Genomic DNA, 25,291 nt, shown 5'->3' with positions numbered 1-25,291 from the left:
AGGGTGTTGTTTATGCCGCCGAATGTATCTCCTTTGATTCAACCAATGGATCAAGACGCAATAAGAATAACAAAGCTACATTACCGAAATTCTCTCTTACTATTTTCTCCGATATTGCGATTTGATTCAATCATTAAAAAAAATTAGCTTGAGAGATGCTGTTACATTTTTGGATAGAGCTTGGAATAATTTGAGACATGAGACGTTGGCGCAATGCTGGACAAATATTTTAAACTTTGCAAACCTGAAATACGATGACGACGATGACATTCCACTTAGTTTCTTGAAAAACCAAATGGAAGCTGAAGCTAAAAGTATGGAAAAAGAAGCTGCCGAAATTCTCGAACACTTAAATGCTGAGTGAATGTTATGGTTTTGATGTAAATAAAAAAACACACGATAACAATTATTTATTAGGCTACTTTCACAGAAGAAGAAATAAGAGGCTGGAATAACGACGATTTGATTGAAGAGGATCATATTGAAGCTATAGAAGAAAGAGATTCCGATTTTGAAGTTGAAGCTACAGGTGGAAATGAACAAGAACGCATAAGTTCATCCGAAGCCGTAACAATTTTCAACAAAGCTATAGCATGGGCAACTGCTGCAAAAATTAGCCCGAAGAAAGTTAATGTGCTACAATCACTGCGCGAAACGGCTGTATTGAATGCGGTAGAATATAAGAAATATCAAACCAAGATCACTGCTTTTTTTCTAATAATTTGTAAACAACATTCATATTTGCTAACATTTTTTATTAAATAAACTGGCAATGAACTACAAAACATAAAACCAGAGAATCTCTTTGATTAGCAGTTAAAACGAATACATATATATTAAAAATACATAACGGTAGAAAACTCAAACATTTCGATAACTCGGACAGGGCTGGTTTTCATTAGTTCGAGTTTTCGCGAGTGCATTGTATCTCTTTTAAACCTTATCATATTAATTTAATATACTTCATACATATTTTTTCCAGTTTACTTACCAAAAATACTAAATTGAATAAGAGGAGCACGTATTTGATGGCATTTGCGCTTCCGGTTAGTAGGGACATTTTTCTTGTATTTTGTGCTTGAAACTACGTGCTAATATCCAAAATGGAGGAAAGTCTAATAAATAAAATGAAAAATGAAAATGAATTGTAAGAATTTAGTAATATGTACCTACTCGTATGTATTTCAAAATCCTTATACCAGCTTCACACAGGGAGTTAATGAATTAATTAGTCAAGTTTTCTTAATAGAAAATACAAATTCTTGATTATATAATTATCGATTTATTGAATGTCGAATGGAGTACCAATTTCACACAGAGTTTTAATGAAATAATTAATCAAGTTTTCTACATTAAAACCCTTTTTGAACCCAATTTTCCATACAAAATCTTAATTATTTCATTATTGATCTATGAATGCGTAATGAATTCAAAAATTTTGACGGTTTTGCTTGGTGCTTCGGAATTTATTGTTAATGACAATTAAAAATGAATTATATTGAATAATTTACGAAAAATAGAAAAAACCAAAAAAATTAAACATGCTTTTAATTTTTTATTTTATTATTTTGTTAAGGAGCAAACTCTATATAAATTAATACTAATATTAGAAAGTAAGCTGAAATTAATTTAAGTTAAAGAAATTATCTTTTCCTTATGAATAACATTTTTTTATGATGCATTCTAAAAAAGAAAAAAATTTAGTTAAATTAATTTGCTCTTTTGTGGCCTATTTGAAGTTCAATGGTAAATTTATTGTATTTGTTAATCACCAACTATTTTAATCAATAACCTTATAAGTTTGTAGATGTATATAGTGCGCACTCCAATTATCTCTTCTGTCTATCCCTCTCTTCTGCCTTGCTTTCATATTTCCCTGTTCACATTGCTATTACCAGTGCTTCAAAATAAAAGCTATTAACGATTTTAACAGATACACATATATGTATTCTTCCAAAAAGAATAAGCGTTTCCCTCTGAGCGTAAATTGTACTATAAATAATGATTGTAAACTGAAAAAATTCCTCTTTTTGTTAAATAAAGAATAATCTCCGAGATTTATTAAAGATATTAATTTATTTATCTCGCTGAGTCACTCTTATTAAGAGGAGAAAGAAATAAATCGCATGTTTATTCGTTTGCTTACAAATAACTGCTTCGAATCACGGTTTTTTGATACCAGTTTCTCTCGAGGATAAACAATTTCATTTTGCTTTTCCGGGGCCTGAGCTTTGAGCTCGAGTATACCGTCATTCATATCAGTGTTAATCAAAAGCCTCGTATCTACTCAGCCATTTGAATGCTCCGCTGCTAATACTACATGCTCTCAACCTAAATTGTGTGGAATATTTTTCGGTGCGTTCAACAGAACTTCACCAGCCACATTGGATTTTATAGCACACGGCGATGGTAGCCAGGACATGTGTCTGAGAGACTGGAGACTGTCTCGCTGATCTAACCCAATTTTAGTTTGCCTAAGACTTAAATTTATATTACATTCAATAATAATTATTAAGAGAGTTTTTCATTTAGTTAAGAGTTCTCTGGGAGCTCTGGATATTACAATGTGCTATCTATGATTTTATCAGTATTTTATTGAAATTGTGTGTTGGCATGTGATTGGTAGCACAAATGGTTAATTTCTAGCAGACAAATAGCCCATTAGAATATAAGTATGAGTATGAGAGCTGTTAAATTGTAAATAACAATATATTTGGAATTGCGTAGCAGGAACTTTAGCTAACGAATATTTTTTTAGTACTAACGAGCTTTGAAGCGATAAACTCCAACTTGTTGAAAGCTTCTTTAAGTTTTTTTGACCAACTGGCTGCAGTATTTGTACGTACAACAGTCGTGAAATATTTCTAATGCAAACCAACAGTGTTCTCTCTTCCTGATGAGAGTAGTACCGTTTATAGGGCCGACCTTCCATCGATATATCCTGAATATTGCCTCGAGTGGGTGATTATGACAATTGGGTTGGAGAAGGTGTGAAGCTATTAAGCTTCGTATTGCGCTTAATCACCCCTTGAATTCGCGTTGGAACTGTTCGGCAGTTGGTCCGTTGCTGCCCTGTGACTTGTTATTCTTTATTGGCATTCTTACTTCGTCATGGTCTTTTGTCGGAGGGTTTCGTCTTCTGTTTTGCTATATATCAATGAGAAGAATGCTCTGTCTACAACTTAAGTTCTTTCTTTTTGTTAGTTCTGCCTCACTTTATTTACTTCTACGTAGGCGTATAGCAAGATTTCAACTGAATTATCTCCCTGTTCTGCACTCGCATATACCAATTATTACTGCGCTCGTATAGACAATGCTCTTGCTTTCCAAAGCGTCGCAACACAACGCGTCGTAAGAGTTGTTTTTTCGTGCTCGCTGGAATCCTAACTACCTGCAGCAGCGGTGCATAGTGTATGAGAAATGTGTTATCACTGATCGGTTACACCACTATGTAGAATGTGAAAATTTCGCTGTCGAGTTGGGAAATCATCAGCTGCCTGCTCCTGTAAAACTAACTGGCTTTCTTTACTGCACAGAGGTGTGTGCGTGCCACAAGATTAAGGCCTGAGTCGATATATGAATCTCGTACAGTGCTTATGTTCGGGTCATAGATATTAGGCGTCCAATGTCGGGCCACTTTGCAGCTTATGTGGTCACGATAGCTTTAGTAAGTTTTAACAAATTTAAGGTTGTTAACGCCATTATGTTTAGTACCCAAAGAGAAATCGTTATTTGAAATTTCGACAAACCGTGTTGTTAAAATTCAGTAAAAATCACTACTGATCCCGAAATATTTCGGTCGATTTCCAACCACACATGAAATCAACTCTATACAAGTGTGTGTATTCATGGTCAATAAAACTACATACCTTCCGAAAAATAATGACCATTCAGCGCATTTTTAGTATGTAAATGTAATCAATAATATTTACGTTGTGCAAGTTTGCAAAATACCTTACTGTCCCCTTCTTATAGCGGAGAGTTTGTTATAAGTCGAAATGAGTATGGGTTCCATTGCCATATGCAAGAATATTTCATTTCATATTATTGCCGACTCTTACATGCTGATTTCGCAGTAAAGGATATGCTTTTTGTCACGCAAAGCTCAATGGAATACATATGTCACGAAATAAAACAATCAAATTTCTGGTAAATAAAAATGTTTTTTAAGCCAAGTTAGGTGAACTTAGTAAACACGCGAGAATATTGTGTGGGTCTTTTCGTGGAATATATGATATTGCTCCATAAAACCTAGTCATCAGAAGCGGACAGGGAATAAAACTACGCACCGAAAATTTGTAGGAAAATCTCGCACTAAAACAAGACAGAGTTAAGTGAGCTGAATTAAATACAACGAATAAGTATCCATTTTAACAATGTACATTAGGGTGCTCAATTTTTACCAAATTTATTTTTACAAGACAATCCTTCAGTTTTAGTTCAAGACGTAAAGCGAGTTGTGATACTAGATTCGCTAGTGCGCCTACGTAAAAAGTGTCAGTCATACTTTTTAGATGTGTAAAAATCTTTGATCACGGTATGGGGGTATGCAGAATGTAAGCGTAAGTGTAGGCACTACACTGCAGCATAAGTTGTCAACAATGCTTGTCGTAAGGCGGGGCAAGGAAAGAAAAGGAAACAAAAGTCAACTTAAGTTAAGAAATGCGAAGAAAAGGTTTTTTATAGATGTTATCAACGATGTATAGACGAGTTATCGATTTGTTTTCAAAGTGTTATAAATTTGTTATCGATAAAAAAGGTTAACAATTTTTCTTCTTGGAAGCGAAGAGTAACCGATTTACTCTAAAAAAGTTAGAGATGATTTATCGATATGTTTTAAAACAGTCATGGATTTTAGCTTTCGAAAAATTAGCCTAGTGTTTCCAATTTGTTCTCTTTGTGTTATCGATTTTCCTATCGATAAAGTTACTTATTTTTTAGCGGAGAACTATCGTTTCGTTAGCAAAAAGTTATCGATTTGCTATCAAAAATTTAACGAAAAGGTATCGATGTTACTGACTCTTGGGCAGCTTGTTATCAAAAAGTTATCGATTTCTTATCGGAGTGTTACCAACTTGTCACAACGTGTTATCAATTTGTTTCTGGCGACTCATCGCCTTATTATAAAACAGATACCTATAGAACTTCAATAAAAAAAACGATGACACATCAGTTTCGCGGTGATAACAAGCCAAACAGAAGCCGATTACTGGACGAAAACAAGCCGATAATAAACCGAAAACTCGACGAAAATTATTGGCTATCGAAAATAAGTCGATAGCAAAGCAAATAACTTGCCGGTATCACTGTTACCGATAAGAAGCCGACAAGCTCTTCTCAAAAAGCTCGAAATTATTTATTACTCGTAAAGTTACATCCGTTGTAGTTTAGCTTCAACCACTGGGCAAGCAATAATGTGTATGGTTTTACAAATCGATCTTCACGAGTACTTTTATGTAGAACATACGTCTTACATCCTTGTGATAGGGCTTAAAACAATACAACAAACTAATACTTTTTACTTTAATAATTCGTTTTAAATCTTTAACTTGAAATTTTGGGGCGTTCCCAAAAAAACAGCTTTGCAAATATCGAACACCCTAGTGTTCTTTTATTTTAATACTCCCCTGCTGTGTGTAAACATTATCATTCGCAGTTTATGAGAACTCGCGTGGCTGTAAAGTCTCGCAGATCTCGTGAAGGTCCTACAACCTTAGACAAACAAAATTACGCTTATCTTTGAAAAGGGAGAACTGTAAGCTCATGACGGTTGCCACTGAGTGGACTCTGCCTTCTGACATAACATGCTTTCAAATAAGACCTAGTTAGTGATAGTAGTGATTCACTCTTTTACAAATCAAAATACTATAGATTTTTCCAACCGCATTGTCTTCTTTGCTGGAATGACCCATTACTCAAAATAAAATCATAAGATCATAAATACAAAAAAATGCAATATATGTCATTGAAGAGTCATTCAAGTTGCTTATCTCTTTACCTACTTCTCTTTTCGCTCTTCTATTCGCTAACAATTAAAGGATTTGCTTATATGGCCTATGTTATCAGCCCTTATCGAGTTAAGATAGTGAATGCGTGAAAAAATTTAAGTTTTTTTGCGCATAATTCGACAATACGCTGAACTAAAAATATACCAGCGACAGAAAGGGAAGCGTGGAATCGGATCAGAGGGTTTTACTTTCAACAATTACAAGCCTATTTGCACTTCGATAGGTTTAGCGCTGGTTAAGGTGCAAAGAGCTGATAAGATATCCATAAGTGAACAACGTTAGTAAAGCTCGAAACTTCATTCGAAGACTGTTATTCTTGGCTTTAGGCTAATACCAAACTGTGTCACTTAGACACTACAACTTGAATAAATAATCTATCTCTCTTTCCGGTATACAGATCTACAGCAGCGAGCACAAAAATAGCAGGGCAAATGTTTATCATCAAAAATCCAAATAACTTGATGCTATGTAAAAATATATTGTCATACATTCAAACATAATTATCTACAAATATTTACCAAATTTGGAAGCGACCATATCTCTTAGGTCTTAACAATATCAATACCATGCAGGTGTTTTTAATGTTGACTCATACAAATTTTTTTGGTAGTTATGACTAGTTTAATGCCATCTGAAAGTTTTTTTCCCATTTGGCTTTTAAAGATTATGTTTTAGTAATCAAAAAAGTTAGATTTGCTGTAGAAACGATTTAATGGGCGCCCTATTTTCGGTATCTACAGCAGCGAACAAATAAATAGCACTAACAACTTTTTATCAAATTTCGTCCATTAAATTCTACTTTTTTTATTTTTGAAATTAAAAAAAAAAACTTTTATGAATTTGGTAATAGAAATTAGGCAAACCGATCTCAAAAACGTTTTCGAAAAAAGTCGAAAATTTGAAAAAAATTTACGAAAACTTAGGATTTTGTGCTTAGAGCTTTCTGAACTTTTTTGAGTATGCAGTTTTGTCGCCCAATCAATTTTACTCTAATGAACAAACAAGTTATAGGTCTTTCAAAATTCGCATTGGTGTTTGAAAACTGTTTTCCGAGAGTGCTTTAGATTTTCTTCCACGCCAAGTGTGAAATTTTTTTTATACAAGAAAATCTAAAAATCCCATCGAGATTAAGTGCGCGTGTTTGTATCGGACTGTTGGCCAGAGCGACGATGGGAGTTGGAGGTGAAAGTGGTAGTGATAGTAAGTTTGTTTGAAAACTGAGGAGATACTAGTACTCTTCAATGTAGGAAAAGATGGTTTATTGCTTCCTTGTAGGTTGAGGTGCGGGCCTGTTATATTTGGTATGAATTAAGCTTAAAGTTGTTTTCAAGCTTGTGCAAACTCAAACGATTTGAATATATCGACAAGCCGTCCTTAAATGGCTTTCGGCGCATACATAGCGGTGCTTATGTTGGTTGCGGCTTTTCATAAAAAAGAGACACACCACATTTCTGCACAGTATGTGGTAAGCCAATCAGCTACGTGGAACTTAATTGTTCAGCATAAGTGAGCGCAATTGGACACCTAGCGAAAGGCTTAGGAAGTCAACATGAACCAAATTTTGAAAATTAAACTCGGATTACAAAGAATTTTTAGGGACAGGAAAAGAAAATGGATGAGGCTGTGGGAAAAAGAAGAGAAAGAAAATAAAAAGCAAGGAAAGCTTAGGAGATATGTATGAGAAGAAGAGATAGAGGAAGAACCTGATTTTTAGGTTAACTAAAAAGAGAAAATGTAGATGGATACAGGTAAAGGTTGCGGTTTCTACAGTTTAAGGCTATGGCTACTACAAATGAATCTTTCAATATGGTTTTGTTGGGTTAAAGTTACATTAACGATCAATCCTTTAGCGTTAGCAAGAGTTAGGGTTATGTTAGGTTAGAGTGGCCACCGGTGCGATCACCAGTGAACTTAGGCCCAAAAAGGTCACATTGTGATGCTACGTGAATATCTCTCCTACTTAAACCAACAAGTCGATTCAGCAAATGTCAGGAATTTCTTAGGTTTCAACTTAGCCAGATCACAAAGATCGTCAAAGAAGGCAGATCCTAGTAATTTCTTCCTCTTGTGACAAAGCGCAGGACAATCGCACAGAAAATGCTTGAATGCTTCTATCTCATCATCCGTTGTGCATGCCTCCCGATTTCTATGTGGCCGGTTATAAGTGCAACCACCAGAGATATGTCCCCCCTTCCAAGAAGAAGGAGACTTATTGTGCGTCGCGCGTCCCATTCAGGCCACACGAGCTTAGTGTGATAGCAGGATTTGAGATTGCTCCATCTCACACTCCCTAAGGTAAATCCCTTTCAAAGTGAGCTTACAGGTAGCGAGCGGCATGCTCAATCCCTTCCAGGACGACGAAAGCGCAACGGATGTGGCCCCTCTTGCAAGTTCGTCAGCCATCTCATTGCCCGTTATATCCGAGTGTCCAGGCACCCATACCAGACTGAGGGAAGTTTACTCTGCGATCTAGTTAAGATATTTGCGGCACTTCTCTACTGTCCTGGGCTTACTTGTGACAGACCCAAGCGCTTTTAGTGCAGCCTGGCTGTCAGAGTAAATACAAATTTGATTATAGCCGTGAACAGTATTTCTCAGGTGATCAACGGCCTCATTTATAGCAGCCACCCCGTCTGAAAGACGCTGCAATGATCGGGTGGGCTAAAGGATAGATTCCTCCTTAGTTGAGGTGCAAAGGCCCCACTGCCCACTTTATTATCCAGTTTGGAGCCGTCGGTATATATCTGCAGCCTATCGCTCAGGTCCGGTGGCTCCTTCTACCAATAATCCCTGTCCGGGATAACAACCTCGTACTTCATATCGAAGAATACAGTCGGAGCGCAATAGTCCGACAAATACGAATCCAGATTATTAAGGATGGCTGCATGGCCATCCACATTGTCAGTCCAGACGGATAACTCTCGCAGCCGTAGAGCAGAAAAGGCCGCACATTGCTTGGCCATTAAATTGATTGGCAACACATTAAAAAGAGTATCCAGCGCCTCCACAGGGGAGGGAAGTTGAGAAAGTACTCCACGCTGCGGGGTGCCTCTCCGTATGTGTTTGACCACCGTTGAACTTGCCAGGTCGGCATGAACCTTTCTTCGCAACAGTAACTGATGAAAAAGTTTCACTAGCCTCGAATCCACCCCAAGCCGATTAGGGCATCAGTTATCGCAGAGGGTGTAACGTTGCTGAAAGCTCCCTTGCTGCTGAAAAGTCAACCGTTTTAGTTCCGGATATGGCACTGGTACGTTTGTTACGGTTACGGTTATGGTCAGGATTATGTTTAATATGCTGACGGTTACAATGACAGCTTTGATTACTATTACGGTTGCGGTTAATACTTTGGTTATGGTTACGGAAACAGGTACGGCAACGGCTTAAGATATAGTTATGAATACTAAAAAATTCTTCAAAAACCCACAATTCCACCAAACAGCGTTTTCGAATTTTTAATCATATTTGAACATAGCAAGTTTACACTGAAAAAAAAAAATGTCGGTTTAAGGCTTAGCACACATGGTGGCACTTTTCTTTCTAATCTCTTTTAATCATTGTCACTGTAACTAATACTCTTTATTGAAAACTCACATTTGCCAGAAAACAAAACTCAGTTTTAAATGTTTCTCTGTAAATAATTCTAATTCTTTGGAATAAATTTCTCCGCGTTAACCTCTTACGCGCTTTAACGGCGTTGTTAACTACAATAAATACTAAAATACAACTGAAAGCAATTTTTTTTATTTATTTCATTTGAGCTAAGCTAATTGTTGGCGAGTACCTGTTAATATCAGTGCGCGACTCTTGGTGTCGGGTGTATGACTGGTGGGTGGGGCGTATGAGTAACAGAATGTGAAGAACAAAATACAGGCGCACTCCTACTAATAAATATATTTTGTATGTACGTGAACATAAGAGTGACCTAAAAGTTGCATGTAAAAAAAAAACTTTCCTTGAAAGTTCGCTTACAACTTCCTATAGCTAAAGATATCTGAAATACAGAAAATCATTGGATTCCACTGACATCCGGGGTCGACTTCAGGAGCCTTTCTGCTTTTGGCATAATACAAACGTAGTTCCCTTAGTTAAAGCGGCAAACGCGATATTTGGTGAAAAGAGCTAGACAAAGTGAACTTAAGGTTTTGAAAACGTTTATTGACAGCTTAAACTTGTAGCGATAGGAAACAAGATCAAATTTATGGTGTGCCAGAACACCGTCGTATGTATTGAACTGCTGGATGTATTGACACACTGTACATTTTCGGAATGTCTGGTTTTATGAGTAATTCTATTGAAGATTAAATTAAAAGGTGAACAGTAAACAAAATACAGAATTTCATGAGGATAGCCCCCGAGAGGCTCTGCTACTCTATTGACTCGAAGTAACCAAGCATTTTTCAAAATAGCCACACAGGATTGTAGCGAATTATCTGGTTAAAACTAAGAGGATCCTCATTGTTTATTTTGTCTGCAGCTTTATAATAGCTATAACCGTCACTGTAACCGTAACCATAACCAAAATCGCAAACACAACCGTTAACGTATACTTGACTATTTCATAGCCATAACCGTGGCAGAAGTCGTAACACTCAGCGATGTCGTCACTGTAAACGTAATCGTTACCACAAGCATACCAACCATAGCACTCAACGAAGGCGTCGGAATTACCATATCTATATACGTAACCTTAGCCATAACCACAATCGACATCATAACCATAATCTAAACCCCACTCGTAACCGTAGCTATCACCATAGCTGTGCTGGAGCAGTGACTAGAATAGCTAACTTTACCTCTCACCACAACTGTAATCCTATCCGTAACCGCAGGAGTAACCAATGCTGCGGCTGACACTCTAGCGTTTTCTGCACACGTAAGTCTAAATCATAGTAACTGCAGAAGCATCTACAGCCGTAGCCGTAAGTCTAACCGTAGACTTAACCACTGTTGCAGACTTCTATGGTACTAACCGCAGCTTTTGACTCTAACTGTGAGAAAAATTTAAAGGTATACTCTTCTTCATTTTTGACTTCGTGCTTCATTATAATCACAATTATTGTCCTCGTCAGTAAAGAGAAAAAAAGTTATGAAAAAGGAGGCGAGAGGAAAGGAAAGATAGAAATCTCAAATTCGGACCCGGAAACAAACTGCGTTGTATCAATTTGTTATCGAGGAACTAAGGCTTTGCTATTGTTGATTTTTCGGTTTTTTACAACGGGAGAACAAAGGTTGTCAATGAGTTACGGAATTTTTATAGACGAGCTATCAGTTTTTTATCGAAAAGTTAAAACTTTGCTATAAATTTGTTATCGGAGCAATTTTTTTCCACATATTATCGATTTGTAATCGAATTGTTATCGAAAAACTAGCGATTTGATATCGAAAACTTTGTCGATTCGTTATCGAAAAGTTATTAATTTATTATCAAAAAGCTATCGATTTGTTATCGAGAAGTTACCGAAAAGTTATCAAATTACTATCGAAAACTCTTTGATTAGTTATCGTTATTAATTTTCTTTATCATAAAGTTATCTATAATTTAACGAAAAGTTTTCAATTTGTATCGAAAAGTTATTGATTTGTTATCGGAGTATTTCCAATTTTTTATTGGCATGTTATCGATTTGTAAACGAAAAGTTGTCGATTTGTTATCGAAAAACTATTGACTTTTTATCGAATGCTTGTCGATCCGTTATCGAAAACTTTTCAATTCGTTATCTGAAATCTTTTTGATTTGTTATCGGAGTATTCCCTATTTTTATTGAAATGTTATCGATTTGTAAATGAAAAGGTATCGATTTGTTATCGAAAAACTATCGATATTATCGAATGCTTGTGGATTCGTTATCGAATACTTTTCAATTCGTTATCGGAAAGTTATCGACGACTCATAAGATTGTTATGAAACATATATACCGATAAAACATCAATATACATATGGTAACGAGTTTTGGAAATTCCTGATAATTATGCAGCTTCTGCTAACGTTCGAATCGCTGAACTGTCGAATAAATAACTCCAATCTATATATTAATACGCTAACAAAATTTCCATACAAACAATTGACAGGCTGTTTCGCATAGTTAGCATACGTAAAATCATATAAAAGTTATATGAATCGATTCGTATTGATCAGCCGCAGTGCATAGGCCTATTTCTGTTAACAAATATTACTCTATTTGTTTATAATTAGTTTTTTGTAAATTCAAACAATTCATACAAATATCGAAATTCATTTTCGTGCACAAGCGCGCCATCTTTGGGTACAATTATCTATGTGTTCTAATGCGAATTTCAAAGACCTAAACCTTTATGTATCCCCACTAAATTCGAAAGCACAAATGTTTCACCTACATACAAATATGGTTTCCCATTGTTGCCACTTACCTATAATAGCCTCTACCAAAATCCTAAAAAATTGTTCCAAAATAATTTGTAGCGTACCAAAAAATCTTAAATAGATTTATTTTTTGACCGGCCCATTTTTTTGTGGAAAATCTCACTTACACGTAAATAATAACTCCCTATTTAACAGATTCTTTGTTTTTTATTTTAGTTGTTTTCAAAAAAAACATGAAATCACAAATAATGAATTAACTTTTGTTGCCCGAAAATGTTTTTGCATTTGCAGATTTAATCCTCATTTTAGATAAAGTACGTCTTATACTGAACAAAAAAAAAGTTACAAAAATATGCCTATTGCCTTTTATGCTGATTTATTTTATTTCTTATTTTATTTTATTATATATGCTCTTATTTCAAATTGGTTTATTATTATTTAAATGCAACTTGACTGAATCGGAAAGTTTCACGTTGTATATTAAACGAAACAAAAAAACGTCCCAAAAACGTTTTTGATTTTAGGTCAAAGCGGCAACCGGCATCATAGCGGCCGTATTGTATAGCCAGTATATTACCCACTATATTTATTATTAGGCTAACTTTGTTGGATCATATATCCATTAATCGGATGCTTAGATCCCATAACCTTAATTTGTTTATGTCGCTTAAAGTTATGAAACCAATTTTATTTTAGTAAATATGTTTGCGTGAATAATTTCAATGTTTTTGTTTGTTTTTCTTTTCTTCCTAATTTATTCTGCTTTGTTATATCTTAGTATTATATTGTTAACAGACGATATTTTATGGTAGATATGGTTGTTGTTGTTGTTGTAGCGATAAGGTTGCTCCCCGAAGGCTTTGGGGAGTGTTATCGATGTGATGGTCCTTTGGCGGATACAGATCCGGTACGCTCCGGTACCACAGCACCATTAAGGTGCTGGCCCGACCATCTCGGGGACGATTTATGTGGTCACATTAAACCTTCAGGCTATCCCCTCCCTCCCCAACCCCAAGTTCCATAAGGAGCTTAGGGTCGCCAGAGCCTCGTCTGTTAGTGAAACAGGATTCGCCGCGGATAGGTGAGGTTGACAATTGGGTTTGGAGAAGCTATATGTTGCGCTGGCAACCTGCAGGGTTGCGCTACACAGCCCCTTGAATCTGGTATTTTAGTCGCCTCTTACGACAGGCATACCTACCGCGGGTATATTCTGACCCCCCCTAACCCGCTGGGGGAACATGGGGGGGGGTAGATATGGTCATATATATTCATGAAATGGAGTGTTTACAAATTTAATACAAACTAATTACGTAAATAGATCTCAATGGGAATCCCAACATTAAATATCCGAACATTAGAATCTTCATATTTCCACAATTATCACATTAAAACCCGGAAAAAAGTCTAAGTGCACTTATTGCGTTTTTATATGGAACTGTTTGTTCACTTCACTTAATTTTTTCGCAATTTAAGTACTTTATTTTTTTCTTTAATTAAACATTTTTTAGTAAACTCTGCCTTCTTTCTCATTACATAATTTTTTTTTTTATATTGTTACGAATATTAGCAACACTAATGGGTACTGCCATCTCTAAGCCGATGCTAAGCAGTAGGGGGACTCATGAAAGCATATAAACTTATAAGGTGTAAAATTATATCCATTTACACACGCTGTTATATGAACGCACCTAGTAATACTCTTGATAAACTTGATTGTTTATCAGCTGTATTATTGCCAAACAAATTTTTTTTGATTGTTATACAAATTAAAAAATGCCAAGATTAAGTGAAAAATCAAAACTAAAACACCTTTACTTGCTGATGTTGGAGATTTCTGATGAAAATGCCTGCTGTAATGTCTGCAGGGTTGCATTCCTTTGAGTTTATCGCGTTTACGCAATGAAACAAAATTTGACAGCTCGTTTACGCACTAGATAAATTTATACGTTTACACACTTTATAAGGCATTTATACGGTTACATGAGTCCCCCTAGTGACTGTATGCACATCCATAAATCAATCATGTATCTACATAAACGAATCAATCATTATGTCTACACATATGTACGTACACGCGGCGGAGAAGCAACGCACAAACACATGCAGATATCTTATCTGAGATGCTCCCAAAAGTATGCAATTGTAATTGTGGAAGTATCGCTCACAAATACACGCGCATATGAGAGCTACACACGTGCATCGGTAGTTATAATTATAACAGATAACCAACTAGTAAATTCTAAAAATGTAAGCGCCTAGAAGATGCAACGAGGAAATCAAAGAGTATAAAAGGCAACCACAGTAGAGGCGCTGAAAGCAGTTTTGATTAAGACGCTATCTGGCGAGCAATAGCAGTATTATTTATTGTGAAGTACTTTAATAAAGGCCATTTTCCATTATTCAATATTGGAGTTATTTATTCAACAGTTTAGTGATTCGAACTTAGCAGAAGGTTGCAAATAAGAGGATTTGCAGTAAATTTGTTACAATATTTTTATTTTATTTTTTATTCTACTCGAAATTTTTGTTTTATGTCACACTTACATATTAGATATGTATTTATACAAAATTAAACGGGTGGCGTGAAATAGGTTAAATTCCTTTAGCAAATTTCTTCGTTTTTAACAAAAAGTTCATGTTTTTTGAATTATGACACTATTGAAGTAAATGGGCGATATATGTATATGGGTGATATAGGCTTACTTCCCAAAACTAACTTCGGTAGCGCGCCAACGGGGACCTTCCGAGTGGTGTGGGAAACCCTATTTTTCAATTAAATTTCAAGTAATTTCACCATAATTCTATGTCAATTTCATTTGTTTTTACATAATTTTTATATTTTTGTTTAAGGAGCTCCATACCAAAACGTTATAATTACATGTGAAACGTTTGTAGAAAATTTAAGAAAATACAATCAAAAAGTACACAGTGTTATATCAAATTCAAAATTTTAAAGAAAAAGTTAAGTAAGTTAGACAAGTTTGCTATATTTCCAACACTTGATGCATAGACTGAGTTGAAAAAAATACACGTTGGTCGAATTTCGACCACAGGCGATACTAGTATTCAGTATTGCAAAATGGTCTTTATTTGGACTACTTTGGGAGAAATATAATTATACTTCACATCACCTACTTCACAAAAGCGTATTTAAATCAAACTGATTAGTTATTCCTCAGCGTGCGCTCTCTTCTCTGTTGCCTCGTTCGCATATTTCTCCCAAGGTAAACCTTTCACGAACATGGAATAGTTGTATCGCATACTTGGTTATTTGGCTACATTATGCGTATGTATATGTGAGTAAAAATTTCTGCACTTAGCTGATGACTACACATGTGTATGGGAGATATTCTTCGTCGCCTTCCATGTACGTGTGTAAATGGATTACTTTGGTGTGTTCATGTACATATGTAAGTGTGGCTGCTTGCTTTATTGTTGTTGTACATTTATTAACTAACAGCATAGTGATGCTAACATTCGCCACAATATCATCGATGATACATCTGTCACCCGTCGATAACAAGCCGATGAGAAATCTATCGAGTAAGCTCTTCTCAAAACGTTCGAAATTCTTTGGTTCTCGTAATGCATTACTTCTACTAATAATATCAGCATACCAGTATTAAGGACTTTTAAGTGAATTGCTGTAAAATTAAAAATATATAAAATTTCAGGAAAACAGACTCAATTTAGTCACATTTCATATTTACTATAGCCACTCTAATGCTCTTAACTGCGAGTGTTTACCTTTTTGTTGTTGTGATAAGCACACATGTGTCAGATATGAACATGCTATACGAAGACTTTTTAAATATAAATTAACAAACTTACTTAAGTATGACTAGTTAATAGTTTTTGTTGTTAAGTTGAGTACATAAAACAAGCTTTGTTGTTTTATCAAACAAACTCACATTGGCTTTGTTGAATAATTTTCTCTTTTAGCTAACAACGTTTATCAATCACATTTTAACAATATGATAGGTAAAGCTTTCGTTTTTATACTCAGTTGAGCAGAGCTCACAGAGTATATTAAGTTTTATTGGATAACGGTTGGTTGTACATATATAAAGGAATCAAGATAGATATATACTTCCATATACCAAAATAATCAGGATCGAAAAAAAATTTGATTGAGCCATGTCCGTCCGTCCGTCCGTTAACACGATAACTTGAGTAAATTTTGAGGTATCTTGATGAAATTTGGTATGTAGGTTCCTGAGCACTCATCTCAGATCGCTATTTAAAATGAACGATATCGGACTATAACCACGCCCACTTTTTCGATATCGAAAATTTCGAAAAACCGAAAAAGTGCGATAATTCATTACAAAAGACAGCTAAAGCGACGAAACTTGGTAGATGAGTTGAACTTATAACGCAGAATAGAAAATTAGTAAAATTTTGGACAATGGGCGTGGCACCGCCCACTTTTAAAAGAAGGTAATTTAGAAGTTCTGCAAGCTGTAATTTGGCAGTCGTTGAAGATATCATGATGAAATTTGGCAGGAACGTTACACCTATTACTATATGTACGCTTAATAAAAATTAGCAAAATCGGAGAAGGACCACGCCCACTTTTAAAAAAAAATTTTTTTGAAAGTCAAATTTTAACAAAAATTTAATATCTTTACAGTATATAAGTAAATTATGTCAAAATTCAACTCCAGTAATGATATGGTGCAACAAAATACAAAAATAAAAGAAATTTTCAAAATGGGCGTGGCTCCGCTCTTTTTCATTTAGTTTGTCTAGAATACTTTTAATGCCATAAGTCGAACAAAAATCAACCAATCCTTTTGAAATTTGGTAGGGGCATAGATTTTATGACGCTAACTGTTTTCTGTGAAAATGGGCGAAATCGGTTGATGCCACGCCCAGTTTTTATACACAGTCGTCCGTCTGTCCTTCCGCATGGCCGTTAACACGATAACTTGAGCAAAAATCGACATATCTTTAATGAACTTAGTTCACGTGCTTACTTGAACTCACTTTATCTTGGTATGAAAAACGACGAAATCCGACTATGACCACGCCCACTTTTTCGATATCGAAAATTACGAAAAATGAAAAAAATGCCATAATTCTATACCAAATACGAAAAAAGGGATGAAACATGGTAAGGTAATTGGATTGTTTTATTGACGCGAAATATAACTTTAGAAAAAACTTTATAAAATGGTTGTAACGCCTACCATATTAAGTAGAAGAAAATGAAAAAGTTCTGCAGGGCGAAATAAAAAACCCTTAAAACCTTGGCAGGTATTACATATATAAATAAATTGGCGGTATCCAACAGATGATGTTCTGGGTCACCCTGGTCCACATTTTGGTCGATTTCTGGAAAACGCCTTCACACCACTCCCTTTTAAAACTCTCATTAATACCTTTAATTTGATACCCATATCGTACAAACTCATTCTAGAGTCACCCCTGGTCCACCTTTATGGCGATATCTCGAAAAGGCGGCCACCTATAGAACTAAGCCCCACGCCCTTTTAAAATACTCATTAACACCTTTCATTTGATACCCATATCGTACAAACATATTCTAAAGTCACCCCTGGTCCACCTTTATGGCGATATCTCGAAAAGGCGAACACCTATAGAACGAAGGCCCACTCCCTTTTAAAAATACTCATTAGCACCTTTCATTTGATACCCATATCGTACAAACAAAGTCTAGAGTCACCCCTGGTCCACCTTTATTGCGATACCTCGAAAAGGCGTCCACCTATAGAACTAAGGCCCACTCCCTTTTAAAATACTCATTAACTCCTTTCGTTTGATACCCATATTGCACAAACGAATTCTAGAGTCACCCCTGGCCCACCTTTATGGCGATATCTCGAAACGGCGTCCACCAATGGGACTATGGATTACTCCCTTTTAAAATACTCATTAACACCTTTATTTTGATACTCATATTGTACAAACAAATTCTAGGGCCACCCCTGCTCCACCTTTATGGCGATATCTCGAAACGGCGTCCACCTATGGAACTAAGGGTTACTCCCTTTTAAAATACTCATCAACACCTTTCTTTTGATACCCATATTATACAAACAAATTCTAGGGTCACCCCTGGTCCACCTTTATGGCGATATCTCGAAAATTCGACCACCTATACAACAACCACCACTCCCTTTTAAAATACTCATTAACACCTTTCGTTTGATGCCCATATTGTACAAACAAATTCTAGGGTCACCCTGGTCCACCTTTATGGCGATATCTCGAAACGGCGTCCACCTATGGAACTAAGGATAACTCACTTTTAAAATACTCATTAACACCTTTCTTTTGATACCCATATTGTACAAAGAAATTCTAGGGTCACCCCTGGTCCACCTTTATGGCGATATCTCGAAACGGCGTCCACCTATGGAACTAAGGATTACTCCCTTTTAAAATACTCATTAACACCTTTTATTTGATACCCATATCGTACAAACGCATTCTAGAGTCACCCCTGGCCCACCTTTATGGCGATATCTCGAAAAGGCGACCACCTATACAACAACCACCACTCCCTTTTAAAACCCTCATTAATACCTTTAATTTGATACCCATATCGTACAAACACATTCTAGAGTCACCACTGGTCCACCTTTAAGGCGATATTTCGAAACGGCATCCACCTATAGAACTAAGGCCCACTCCCTTTTAAAATACTCATTAACACCATTCGTTTGATGCCCATATTGTACAAACAAATTCTAGGGTCACCCCTGGTCCACCTTTGTGGCGATATCTCGAAACGGCGTCCACCTATGGAACTAAGGATTACTCCCTTTTAAAATACTCATTAACACCTTTCATTTGATACCCATAACGTACAAACGCATTCTAGAGTCAACCCTGATCCACCTTTATGGCTATATCCCTAAATGGCGTCCACCTATAGAACTATGACCCACTCCCTCATAAAATACTCTTTAATGCCTTTCATTTGATACACATGTCATACAAACACATTCCAGGGTTTCCCTCGGTTCATTTTCCTACATGGTTATTTTCCCTTATGTTGTCACCATAGCTCTCAACTGAGTATGTAATGTTCGGTTACACCCGAACTTAACCTTCCTTACTTGTTTTTTTTACCTTTATATTAAGTCGCTTTCATGTTTGTCCCCTCATTTCCATACGAATTTTTGACCCACGGAAAAGCCGTTTTCGGTAACTTCCCGTTGAACTATACACATGATACTTAGAGCATAGTTCAGATCTGGGAGACATTACAATGCAAGTGAAAAAAAAAATCCGCTAGGTGGCGCACGGATCGAGATAAACAGAAAATTTATTTTAAAATAGAAATTTTGCGATCGACTTTTAACGAACTTCTCGGTGATCCAGAAACATGAAACTTAGCACATAGAGTGCGAGTCGATGGCACTACAATTCGGGGCAACCAAATTCCGCCAGGTGGCAGACGAATCGACATAAACGAAAATCGTTGAAAAAACGAAGGGAATCTTGCGATCGATTTTTAAGTAACTTCCCGGTGAGCTAGAGACCTGAAACTTGGGCCGTGAGTCAGAACCCGGTGACAATGCAATATTTGATCAAAAAAAATTTCGCTACGTGGCGCATGGATCGAGATATTAAGAAAATTAGTTTTGATTTGGGAATTTTCCAATCCATTTTTAACTAACTTCCCGGTGACCTAGAGACTTGAAACTTGGCACACATTTCGAGGCTTGGTGACAATACAATTTACAGAAAACAAAATTCCTCTAGGTGGCGCGCTAAGTGAGATAACTACAAATCCTTGAAAAACGAGGGGAATCTTGCAATCGATTTTTTAGTAACTTCCCGATGAGCTGGAGATATGAAACTTGAGCCGTGAGTCAGAACCCGCTGACAATGCAATATTTTATCAAAAAAATTTCGCTAGGTAGCGCATGGATCGATATATTAAGAAAATTAATTTTGATTTGGGAATATTTCAATCCATTTTTAACTAACTTCCCGGTTACTTAGAAACTTGTAACTTAGCAGTTTGCAAGTCGATGGCACTACAATTCGTGGAAAACAAAATGCCGCCAGGTGGCAGACGAATCGAGATAAGCGAAAATCCCTGAAAAAACGCAGGGAATCTTGCGATCGATTTTTAAGTAACTTGCCCGGTGAGCTAGAGACCTGAATTTTCGGCCGTGAGTCAGAACCCGGTGACAATGCAATATTTGATCAAAAAAAAATTCGCTAGGTGGCGCATGGATCCAGATATTAAGAAAATTAATTTTGATTTGGGAATCTTTCAATCAATTTTTAACTAACTTCCCGGTGACCTAGAGACTTGAAACTTGGCACACAGTTCGAGGCTTGGTGACGATACAATTTATAGAAAACAAAGTTCCGCTAGGTGGCGTGCTAATTGAGACAACTACAAATCCCTGAAAAACGAGGGGAATCTTGCGATCGATTTTTGAGTAACTTGCCGGTGAGCTAGATACTTGGAACTTGGGTCATGGGTCAGAACCCGGTGACAATGCAACATTTGATAAAAAAAAAAAAAAATTCACTAGGTGGCGCACGGGGATCGAGATGGTAAGAAAACAAATTTTAATTTGGGAATCTTTCAATCTATTTTTAACTAACTTCCCAGTTACGTAGAGACTTGAAACTTGGCACTTAGTTAGAGACCTGGTGGCAATACAACTTATAGAAAACAAAGTTCCACTAGGTGACGCGCTAGAGGTGGCGCATGGATCGAGATATTAAGACAATTAGTTTTGATTTGGGAATCTTTCAATCAACTTTTAACTAACTTCCCGGTTACCTAGAGACTTGAAACTCGGCACTTAGTTAGAGACCTAGTGACAATACAACTTATGGAAAACAAATTTCCGCTAGGTGGCGCGCTAGCCAAGATAACTCCAAATCCTTGAAAAAAGAGGGGAATCTTGCAATCGATTTTTAAGTAACTTCCCGGTGAGCTAGAGACTTGAAACTTGGGCCGTGAGTCAGAACCCAAAATTCCAAATGCCTTTTTGTAGGCAGCACTAAAACAGTGAAAATAAAAATATGATAAAAAAAGTTTTAAATCAAAAAATTCGTTTACAAGAGCTATTGTTAAAGTTTTTTAGTCAAAATTCAACAAGATTATGTCTGTATTAAAGGAAAAATTGCCCTCTATTTGTTGGTCCATTTATATAAAGGTAGTTCTTAAAATTTTTTTTTATCATCTTTTTATGTATTGAATGAGGTATACAGGGCGCATGAGTGATAAGCAAATATGGAGATTTTGCAGTTGAGCGTGTACGTCGAAAAAAATGTTGTGACTTTTAGAGCTCTCTTGCGCTCGCTATTTTTTTCGGGCAAATATATTCAAATATTTTTCTCATATATTTTTTGTTATAAGGTACCTATACTTTCTAGATGGGTATAGGGCTAAAGAGAGCTGTATGCTTATTCATTTCAATGGAGACTGGAGGTTTGAAAGATTAAACTAACAGTAGTCGGTGCTCGGTCATGGTCGGCAAACGATTGGAATACGTTTCTGGCAGGCAATGTTGAGTAAACACTCGATTGTACTCGGCATAGTCAAATTTGTTCCAAATTGTTATCTTGTTTTATGTTGATAACCAAGAGTTCAAAATATAACGAAGTGACTGTAAACCGCAAAAATAAAAACCTTTAATATACCCCAACTGTAAAAATATGTACACATTAGAGTGGCACCACAAATTTTATATTTTTTTTTTTTCATTTAGTGTGGTGAAAATATTGTTCAGGACATCCGAAAATATAGTTTGTAAAACTTTCAGCTTTTTATATTAATGTTCCTAGATGCCCCAACGCGATTTTGGTTTTTCCATACAAATTGTAAAAGGGATTTCATATTATTTTGAGGTTGAACTTTAACCCTAAACTAAACGAGTCCATGTAGCAAATGGTTTTATTAGATCTCTTTTGCAGACAGTTCAATTTTCTATAAGAACATCCTGTAATACTGCAGGTCTGCAACTAGGCATAAGAATTCTCATACCCATTGTAGCAGGGCCAACCCCGTTGGAGGTGGCGTCCTGCCATACAGTGCAGACTTTAAGGCACATCTTTTCTCAACATGCCGCACACTTATATGTATAGCTACTAATTTAGACAAATCCGTATGTTACTTCTATTTTAATTTATCTCTCCTAAGCCCTAAACGGTTTTTAAAAATTTGATTTACTCAAACGGTTTCGAATTAGCGATCATTCTGCTATCTGTTCATCTTTGCAACTGTGATAGTGACCCAAGCAGTCAGCATATCTGTAACTATAGCTATAACCATAGTGTGGGAGTGAGGGCCGCCCTCTTCCTCTGCTTGCTTAGGCGGGTTCCGATAAGAGTACTTTATTGGCGGGGGCATCATCTTTTATTCGCTTAACTTGGCCTAGCCAGTGTAGTCGCTGTGTTTTAATTGCTGACATTCTAATATACACACTTTTTCAGCTCTAACTTGGTTTTCATTCTCGTCGTCATGTACGTCTTCGTTTTATCTGCATCCCCATCATCATTAATATCTTAATCATCATCCTCATCTATTATCACCACAACTCTAATTCTTCATATTCTTCTATATGGAAGAGAAAATGAAGCTGATTTCATGGCAACGAATGCACATAAAAGAGTTCTGGGGCGTACATAGGGCCCCTCCCTTTCTCATTAAGTATTTAAACCGATTACTATAAAGGCCTTGTTTTAGTTAGAGGGTAACTTACAAAACTATAGCGATTATGCAGGCTAAGAATGCTTGGTACTGCGGGGCATTTTAAAGCAGACCTGCTTGCTGCGTTGTATTTCATTCTGCACATCTCATCCTTGGACCCGGTGCCGAAGAACATACCGCAAAAATGTGTCAATCAAAATTACGAAGTACTTGGAGATAAAAATATGGTGATAGTCCTATCAAAAATCTAAAACCCGCACGAGTATTTACTTTCAGCTTTAAGCGTTTTGAACTTCTATACATTCTGTTTCAACATGGCCTTCTGCCACTCCCCCTAGCACCGCCGCATGGAAGTTATTTTAATATCCCAATTTGAATACCCTTTTTGCTTATAATATGTATCAGGGATCGTAACAGTTGGTACTTTATAATAATAATAAAATATATATAATTACTATAAGACCTGCCCTAAATTTGGCCTATCTGCATACATTTTAATACACTTTTTCCGTCTGACTTTGCCCTCCCCCCTTATTCACTCCTCCCTCCGTATTTTTCGCTTCATCTACCTCCATCTTCGTCTCATTCTATCTCTTTCTCAATCTCCTTCTCCTTCCTTTCTTCTCATTCTTCTGCATCCCTTATTGCCTGTCCCAGAGGGTGGTATGTATTTTATTCCAGTCCCAATCCCAGTCCAACTGCGAGTCTCAGTCCCAGTCCTAGTCCTACTCCTAATCCCAGTCCCAGTCCGTCTCTGGATAATATATTACTCTGTACTAAAGCACTCATCAACAGCTTTCATTTGATATCCATATTGTATACACACTGTCTAGGCATTCACTGGCCCACGTTTTGGCCTATATCTTGAGACCCTAGTCACCCAGGGGTATGAAAATTACCCTCTACACAACTAAAGACTCTCCTGAATTAAAAAAAAATGTCATAGTACCTCTAAATCGCGGGCCCCCTCAGAAAAAAAAAATTTGCAATAAAATAATATTGCGACTATAAACTGAGATATATTCTATCCTATCTCTCAAGTTAGATCAAACTACACACGGGGTGCAAAACAAATTAAAAATCGGTTCAGTAGTTTAGGAGTCCATCGCGCCCAAAAATGTTGTGACACGTATTTTTTATATATTAAGATAATAAAATTAATTTTTAAAATAATAATTTGAGAATTTGTTTTTCTAAACTAATATTTATTTTTAAATTTTTTTTGCTCACAAACTTTTATTCTTAAAATTTATTCCAAATATGTATATGAACCAATTGACCTGTCTCTAAAACAGTGATCGGTAAAAATTAAAATGTAAGTGTATTAGTGAGAGCGCGAGCATGAGCATCCCAGCAGAAAATTTAATATTACATTTCAATATGCAGATGGCGCATTTAAAAATGCATATGAAATTTGGTTCGTTAAAACGGCTGAACACGGTAAATTTCGCAAAAATAATGGCAATCACTGGCTTAAAAAATTATGCTTTCGAAACAAATACACTTGCCGCAACCATGGAAATACAAATTGTTTGAAAAATATGTGGCTGACCTTACAAAACATAAAGATACATTTATTTAATTTTTTACTTTTCCCTTAGTTACTTTAAACATTTTATAGTAATTTTTTGCAATGCAGAAGTTAAATTTTTTTTGCACTCAGAAAAAAAGTGGAGTTCAGAATGAAATTGTTACAACTTTTGTTAAAATAATTTAAATGAAATCATGTTGTATGGGAAAATTACTAAATATAACATATTCAAAAAGGTCAAAACCCAAGTCTAAACATGTTTGGAAGATGAGCTACATATGGAAAGAATGTCTTACCAGTTGCGTTTCCCCTTCGTAAAATTTCTCACAGGGAATGTTAACATTTGTGCCACAGCCGTGCTCAGTGTTTATTCGTTGCTGGCTTGCTAACGACTGACGATGGAGAGTAAGAATATGTATGTAGCAAGTCTGGCTCAATGGAGCTATGGCGCGCCGAGCACTGCACTAAAACGAAGATATTTGCATAAAAAAATAAAAGTTTCTGAGCTAAAAGAATAAAATCTAAAATCAGCTGTTATTTTTCGAGTGAAATAAAACAATTCAAACAATGTAAATAAAAATATATTTGGAATGCTACCTATGTATTTTTGATTAAATGTTTTAGCAATGAAAGCTATTTGCAATCCCTTACAAATTTAATTATTTCCTCTACTTCGTCTAAAAAAAAATATATATATACATATGTATATGTATATATATATTTTGGTGTTATCGCTATCTTCAGCTTTTGAAACG

At 36.0% G+C, this 25,291-nt stretch overlaps 1 protein-coding gene across 4 annotated transcripts in view; it reads right to left on the bottom strand.

Annotated features, from left to right (window-relative positions):
* Tsp29Fa (Tetraspanin 29Fa) overlaps positions 1–24,922 on the bottom strand; it is a 29,103-nt gene extending 4,181 nt beyond the window's left edge. Inside the window, exons 1-3 of one of the 4 annotated variants that reach the window (XM_067764541.1) lie at positions 9,603–9,745; positions 1,174–1,241; positions 992–1,115 (exon numbers count right to left, since the gene is read on the bottom strand). In XM_067764541.1, the coding sequence (XP_067620642.1) occupies positions 992–1,060 (69 nt within the window). In that variant the 5' untranslated portion in view covers positions 1,061–1,115; positions 1,174–1,241; positions 9,603–9,745. Of the gene's footprint in view, positions 1–991; positions 1,116–1,173; positions 1,242–9,602; positions 9,755–9,792; positions 9,844–24,832 lie in introns of those variants that run through there. The other 3 variants (XM_067764543.1, XM_067764542.1, XM_067764540.1) reach the window with 3 other exon arrangements.
* Positions 24,923–25,291: the final 369 nt, after the last annotated feature.

The sequence above is a fragment of the Eurosta solidaginis genome, chromosome 2, assembly GCF_040869045.1.
Source record: "Eurosta solidaginis isolate ZX-2024a chromosome 2, ASM4086904v1, whole genome shotgun sequence".
NCBI lineage: Eukaryota > Metazoa > Arthropoda > Insecta > Diptera > Tephritidae > Eurosta > Eurosta solidaginis.
Note: the sequence above shows the minus strand (reverse complement) of the source record. Positions and strands in the feature narration are given on the sequence as shown.